The sequence below is a fragment of the Gossypium arboreum genome, chromosome 11 (assembly GCF_025698485.1).
Source record: "Gossypium arboreum isolate Shixiya-1 chromosome 11, ASM2569848v2, whole genome shotgun sequence".
In the NCBI taxonomy this organism is placed as follows: Eukaryota; Viridiplantae; Streptophyta; class Magnoliopsida; order Malvales; family Malvaceae; genus Gossypium; species Gossypium arboreum.
Window position 1 is genome coordinate 117,356,302 of NC_069080.1, and position 7,607 is coordinate 117,363,908.

The window sequence follows — 7,607 nt, forward strand, 5'->3', positions numbered from 1 at the left end:
ATTAAAAGATTAAAAAAAAGGAAAAAGATGGCAAAATATGTCCATCTTCTTCATTACGATGAAATTTCAAGGGTTATCAATAGCTAGGGTTTGTTTCAAGCTTTCAAGCTCCATAGTAAGTGATTCCAAGCCTCATTTTTAATGTTCTTTACGTTTTTGGAGTCCCGGTAACTTGATTTAGCTTATTCTAGCAATAATTTAACCTAGGGTTTATATTTGGAAAAATACCCAAAGGTGAAATGTCTTTATTTTGATGTTTTATGGTAGAATATGAAGCTTGAAATTGTGTTAAACAACTTTTGCTAAGCGATTTTACGTGAAAACGAGTAAAACGACATAATCGTTTAAAATACCTAATGTTCATAACTACATGTTAGAGTGAGAATTTGATGTTGCCATAGAAGGGAAAAATGACCAGCATGTCATAAAACATAATAATTTGGGAAAATTTTTAATTTTCGAGCTTTGGGGAAAAGTGTATATATGCAAAAGTTTAGGGGCAAAATTATAATTTTTAAAAAGTTAGAATTAAGGATTATGTTGATAAATGTGAGTATTAAATCAGCTAAATGTGTTATTTTATATCAGGAAAGACGTGAAATCGACCTTGATCGGGGAAAAGAAAAGATTGTGGACTAAATTGCAAAATTTCTTTATTTTGCACCGAGGTAAGTTTATATGTAAATAATGTATTGTTTTATTATGTTATAATATTTTATTTTGTGACATGTGAAATAGGTTTTAGTATTGTTCAATTAATGGACACAAACGGTGATTTGTGGTTGATGAATTGAGATTAAATGAGGAAATCTCGGTTAAACCTTCAGAATGGAAAAATGTGGTGCTAAGTAGATATACCACGGTTATACGTGTAACATGGTGCTAAGTGGATATACCAAGATTATACATATTGATACATGTAACATAGTGCTAAGTGGACATGCCACAGTTACATATATTGATTCATTAACGTGGTGCTAAGTGGATATACCACGGTTAAACATGTAACGTGGTGCTAAGTGGATATGCCACGGTTATACATGTTAATTTGAAAAGTGGCACTAAGTGCATATGCCACAATTACATGTTAGCCCAATAGTGTGGTGTTATGTGCATATACCACTAAGTTGGGCATTAATTATAGAAGGTGGAGCTATGTGCTAAAACCACCGGATATTGTTACTTTCCGAAGTGTTCACCGGGAGAAATTATGTGGGATAATACCGGAATATGAATATACGAGTTTTGAATTATGAGTTAGATATGTGAATGAATTTTTTATAAGATGAATATGAATAAGGATTTTCTTGAAAGTTGATAATAAGAAATTTTAGTGAAGGAATGAAATTTGGGATAAACAGTCTAAAAAGCAGCAGGGGAGTGATTTTGAAAAATCACCAAAAATGGTATATGTTGAACTAGAAGTGGAATGAGATATGGAATTAAATCTTATTGAATCTATTTTCATATAAAGAAACAGAGCAAACAAAGGAATTCTATATTTTGAGGTATTTGTATTTTTGTAAGACTGGTTCAGACTGATTTCGTGATCCCCTGTTATGAATTGTAAAAATCATTAAAAACTGTAAAAAAAAATAGTTAAGGAACATAATTTATATGGTTGGATTCCTTATTTAATTTATTTTCAGAATAAAGAAACTATAATCTCATTAGAATTTGGCAGAAAAATATAATTAAATTTTAGTGAAGAGTGGTCAGAGCTATTGAACCGAAAAACATGGGAGACTTCAAGGAATAAACTGTATTAATTGGCCCAACCAAAAGTCATGAAATTTTTATGATAAGAAGACATATGAGTCTAGTTTCTTAGAAAATTTATGGATCTTAATTTGGAGTTCCAATGCTTCAGATAAAAATAATTTAGTGACTGGGACTCGAATGAACAATTTGTACTGAACTGAAATAAATGATAAATGCATATGAAAAAAAGGTTGTGTAATTATGGATACATATTTTGGGATCTATAAATGCCATTATTGGTTTTTTATATTTATTATTTACATATTACTTACTAAGATTTTAGCTTACTTTGCTTCCTCTTCCTTTCTTATTTTATTTTATAGTGAAATCAAGTTTGCTCGTGATTCGGGGAAAAGTTGTCGGAAGCTCACCAACGCTATCCATCCTTCCTTTTGGTATTTTGTAAAAACATTTTGGACATATGGAATGTATAGAAGGCTTGAGTATGTTGTTATAAATTTTAGTAATATTACTTTAACTTTCAAATCTTTCGAGAATATAGTAAGGAGTACAATCCAAACATTATCAGTTTGCTTGAACCAAGAGCTAGTGGTTTTAATGCTGATGTTATCATTGAAAAATTAGGGTTGAAAAGGTCCTACCGAGTGGAAGTGGTTGGTTTTTTGAAGGCATTTGGTTAAGACTAAATGAGTCTATTGATGTTTAGGTGATTAAGAGTCACCCCTAATTTATTCGGATTCGCATTTAGTCTACTTTTCAATCACAATCGATTTTTGCTGCTTTTTTGTAAGGTAGTCCTGATAGATAGAAGATGAGGATTCTCTAGAAGGATTTGAGGTTGTTTATTCCCTCAAGGAATTTTCCTTGGATGGCAATTGGGGACTTCAACACTATTCTCTCAACAGAGAAAAAAAAAATGTGGTCATATGGCAGGTCAAAGATGTTCTTTCTTTGGTGAGTTTGTGGATACAACCTAAGATGATCTAGATATAGAGGTCCCCCTTTTACTTGGCATCGTGGCTCATTTTCTGAAAGGTTGGATAGGGATTCGTGTAATGATGCTTGGATGGAATTTTTTCCTAACTATTCAGTGAGGCATCTTCCAAGGATAAAATTGGATCACAGACCTATTCTGCTCATATTACAGTCGAATTTCTCTTTACCTAAAGGCAGGCCATTTTGGTTTTTAGTTGGGTTGTTGGAACATTCAAATTTCTTCGACTTTGTCTCAAATAATTGGAGGTTTGATGGGGACATGTTGGGTACTCTAAATCATTTTACTGAAAGACTTAGAGACTGGTAAAATATGTCTATGGCCATATTAATACTCGTAAAAGATAGTTGTTTCACAAGTTGTCTAATATTCAATGAGCAATGGATCTTTCCAGTTCTAATAGTTTGGTACAGAGGGAATTAAAGGCTTAAGAGGAGCTGGAAGACATCCTTTAACATGAGGAATTTCTCTGGAAGCAGAAATCAAGATTTATTGGTTGAGTTTGGGTGATCGCAACACTAAGTAGTTTCATAGATGTAAGATCTAAAGAAGGAAGTACAATAGTATGACGGCTTTCCGTAGCTCCGATGGTGAACGGACTTTTGAACCTAAAGTTTTAAAATCAGAGGCTATTGCTTTCTTTCAAAAGTTGTATGGTGAGGTTCCTAGTCTTATGAGGAGTTTACCTACAAGTGGTTTTTCACAACTTGAGGCTAAATATATTAAATTTCCTAGAAGACCTGTATCAAATGAGGAGATTGAGTGCACTCTTTTTGGCATGGACCCTCTTAAGGCACTAGGCAGCGATAGTCTTCATGCCTTATTCCTTCAGAGACAGTGGGAAACCATTGGAAAGGAAATCTATGAATGGATAAGGAAGTTTTTTACGATCGTGCTATAAATTTAGAGCTTAGCAACACTATTATTATTTTAGTTCCCAAAGTTCCGAATCTAAAAAATTTCTCACAATTCTAACCAATCGGTCTCTATTCTGTGTCATATAGCTGGTTATAAAGGTGATAGCGAATCGTTTCAAAATTGTTTACCCAAAATCATTGACTAAGAACAAGCGAGGTTTATTGCAAGCAGGAATATTACTGATAATGTGCTAATAGCGCAAGAAGTGTTGCACATTATTAGACGTAAAAGTACAGTGCAATGAATGGTCGTCAAGATAGATTTGGAGAAAGCCTATGATAGAGTGCGATGGGATTTTGTAAAAGTGTCTCTTAAGGTGACAAATATTCCTAACTTCTTGATATAAGCTATCATGTCGGTCATCTCAACATCCACTATGCAGGTATTGTGGAATGGAGTTCCGACCAACAAATTTAAACCTACTAGAGGGATTCATCAAGGATATCCTCTGTCTCCATATCTATTCATGTTGTGCATGAAATTGTTGAACCATCATTTTCATTCTATTATCTCTATTGGGGATTTAAGTCCTATTCGGCTATCTCGATGAGGACTTGATCTCTGACATTTATTTTTGGGGATGATCTAGTGATTAGTAAAATAGAGTTGAAGTACATTAACCTTCTTAAAGACTTCTTTGGGAGTTTCTGTGAATTCTCAAGACACAAGGTTAATGCACGGAAAACTAATGGTTTCTTTTCTACAAGAGTTAAGAAGGATTTAGTGGAGGAGATTGCAGACATACTCAATTTCCAACATGTCTATGATCTTGGACATTATTTGGGAGTTCTTCTTCTACACCAAAGGTATGCTAAGTTTTTTGGTAGATAGAGTTCAAAGGAAGCGGTCTAGTTGGGAGGTTAATAAATTATCCTTTGCTATAAGGGTTACTCTTTCACAATCAGTAGTTGTTTCAATTCCAAATTATCTTATGCGGTCCTTAATGGTTCTGAAGGGTGTTTGTGACTACGTTGAAGGAATAGTGCAACAATTTATTTTAGGATCTCCTAATGGTAAAAGGAAAATGACATTAGTGGGTTGGAAAGCTATATGACAACTTAGAGGATTTGGGATACGATATTTTAGTGATCAGAAACTGCCTTTATGATGAAGCTTGGCTTTTATTTCATCACCAAAACTGAAGCTTTATGGGTTCGAGTCCTTATAGCAAAGTATAGGATAACGAAAAAATTGCCCGAGTGTATTTCACGAATCAGAAACTCTTTTTTGTGGAAGTCCATCTCTAAGGTATGGCCTTTGCTTTTTGATAATTTGATATGGTTAGTGGGTAATGGTAATAATGTGCGTTGTTGGGAGGATGCTTTGTAACAGCCCGTTTTCAGTGATGTTAGAAACTGCGGTTTTGGGACCACAAATCCAAAGAGCGAGTTATTATTTTATTATTACTTTAATTTTTACAAGATTATATTAAGGTCGCATTAAAATTTCATTGAGAAATTTTGATGTTTGCTGGATTTATTAAGTAAAAAGGACTAAATCCTAAAAGGTATAAAAGTTGATTTCTATTAGTTAAAAGGACTATAAGGCTATGGAAAGGAAATATAATGGACTTAAATGGTAATTAGACCTTTGGATGAATTAATGGATAGTTATGGATATGGTTTTGATGAAATTATGATAAATTTTTAAGGTTAAAATAGTAATTTAGTTATTAAAACTAAAATTGATCATTAAAACAAGCTAGGGCATTCGGTCAAGCTTATTTCCTTGCATATAATTTTATTCAAGCCCCGTTTTTAATGATTTTTATGTTTTTGAGTTCATTTTAGCTTAATCTAGCTAGCCTGGGGGTTAATTTGTAAAACTGTTAAAGGTTGAGGGTTATGCCATGGATGTTTTTGAGTGGGTTTTGATGTTAAATGATAGGTTATGAAAATTTGTTGAAAAATAAACAATTTTTGTTAAGTGACTTTTAATGAATTTTGGAGTTAGGGATTAGATTGTTAAAGTTGTAAATTCTAGGTTTTTTGTGACATGATGGTTTTATGGGTTGTTTTAAAGTCTCTTGCATCTATGGTTAATATGGATTTGGATTAAAATGGTTAGATTTTAAGGTATAAGCTTAAGGACTAAATTATGAATAGTTAAAATGTTAGGGGCAAATTGGTAGTTTTGTATAAATATAAAATGTGGATTAAATTGAATACTATAAGTGCTTAATTTATTGAAATTACCTATTATATCAAGATAAACCACGTTTAGACTTAGATCGAGGAAAAGCAAAGCTTCGGATTAGCTCAATCCAACTTTTACGCCCCTAGTTATCGAGGTAAGTTCGTATGAACAATTATCGTGTTAATGTTATTTAAATAACGTTTACTATGTTATGTTTAATGTAAATGATCGATATATAAATGTATCAATGCTATGATGAGTTGACGGATATTGAGTCCCAGTTGAACCTTAGGAATTCTTAGGATACAAATGACATGTCATTAAGGATTTCATGTTTTGGATGCTGGTCTTGAATGTCCTATCGATGGCTAAGGTCTTGCATTTGTTGCGAATTCTCCATAGCTCGTGTGAGCAGCATCGTGTAGCTTACATTTTGACCCATAGCTCGTGTGAGTAGGCCCATTTCACAGCTTGTGTGAGCTATGATGTAAAGGAAAGGTTACAAATATATGTATAGGCACACTTCGTGTGAGCTTTCCCGAGTATCCGATGTAATTCTAGATGGTTCAACATGTTTGAAAAGGAAACGAATTGGTAAGTGTTCAAATGGAATGTATCATGAACTTATGAAAAGGATTTGTGAACTAAATGATGTGATTACATGTGTAAATTTACTTGTTTATGGATGAATTCATTTGAACTATGTACAAGAGTACTAACTTGTGAATTTGGTGATGTTGTATAGGCTTATGTCAAGCTTATGGTTTTAATTGATATTTCACTTATGCTATATAAATTATACAAATGAAATGGTAAGTTATGTTTTGGTTTATACGAGCTTACTAAGCACTCATTGTTTACGTAGTTTCTTTCCTTTGTTTTATAGATTATGGGAAGCTCGATTTGGTTGGAAGTCCGTCGGAGACCTATCACACTATCCAGCAAAAATTTCGATAGTTTTTGAGTATTTTGGCCAATGTTTATAATGGCATGTATAGGGTGTGTTGTAATACTATTTTGATGAATGTGATATTTTTTTGGGCATGTATAAGTTTTGAAGTTATGTTGGTTTGATACCATTTTATGCCTTGTCAAATTATGTCATTTTGGTTACCTTGTTGTGCATGTTTATAAGGCTCTTTATGGTTGTTTTGATTGGTCTGGAAATGGTTCAATGTGGTATGTTTTAGTACCTAAATGGATTAGGTTTGTATGCGTGAAATGATGCATGTGAACATGTTTAACTTGGGATTGGAATAGTTTCATATAGCCCTTCTCGGTCGTGGTTTCTTTTGTGGTAGGACCATTGCGGAAAGTGTGCCTAAAAATAGTTATCTGGTATGGATACTCAATTGTTTATTGCTTTAATCTATACTCGATTTGCATAGAAACAATCCTTCTAATTGGTAGCTTTTTTTTGTACTTCTTTCCAACATCTTTAAGACATTTCACCCAAGGTTTCAAGGAGAAAACTTGGAGAGGAAGAAGAAATTGTATTTTCAAATAGAGAAGTTGGCTCAAAAGCATGGATGTACTCCTTCACAACTAGCACTTTCTTGGGTTCTTCATCAACGGGATGATGTAGCACCTATTCCTGGTGAGTGACTTTCCTTATTTTCAACATCGAGTTTGCTTCTTTGATATCAGATAATACAAGTCTTTCAAGTACATCACATCAGAATGATTTGATTGGAAATATTGTATAAATACACATCCTGTATGACCCTTGTTTTCTCTGATGTTGTATTAGAAATATGATTTTTGACCCTTCTTGTAGGTGTAACACCCCAAACCCAGCCCAGACGTTATGGCCGAATTTGACGTGCCACATTGGAGT

The 7,607-nt window shown here is 33.4% G+C and overlaps 1 protein-coding gene across 1 annotated transcript; it reads left to right on the forward strand.

Annotated features, from left to right (window-relative positions):
- The first annotated feature begins 3,281 nt into the window (after positions 1 to 3,281).
- LOC108471377 (uncharacterized) lies at positions 3,282 to 7,375 on the forward strand. Its single transcript, XM_017773006.1, has 4 exons — positions 3,282 to 3,595; positions 4,297 to 4,440; positions 7,072 to 7,108; positions 7,214 to 7,375. Exons 1-4 carry the CDS (start codon positions 3,282 to 3,284, stop codon positions 7,373 to 7,375), a joined length of 657 nt encoding a protein of 218 aa, XP_017628495.1.
- Positions 7,376 to 7,607: the final 232 nt, after the last annotated feature.

Excerpts from the sequence above, each read along its gene's own strand:
- LOC108471377 (XM_017773006.1), top strand. The coding sequence starts at position 3,282 with ATGACGGCTTTCCGTAGCTCCGATGGTGAACGGACTTTTGAACCTAAA. Across the intron at positions 4,441-7,071 it reads GTTCTTCTTCTACACCAAAG|GACCATTGCGGAAAGTGTGC; the intron begins GTATGCTAAGTT and ends CTTTTGTGGTAG. Across the intron at positions 7,109-7,213 it reads TGCCTAAAAATAGTTATCTG|ACATTTCACCCAAGGTTTCA; the intron begins GTATGGATACTC and ends AACATCTTTAAG.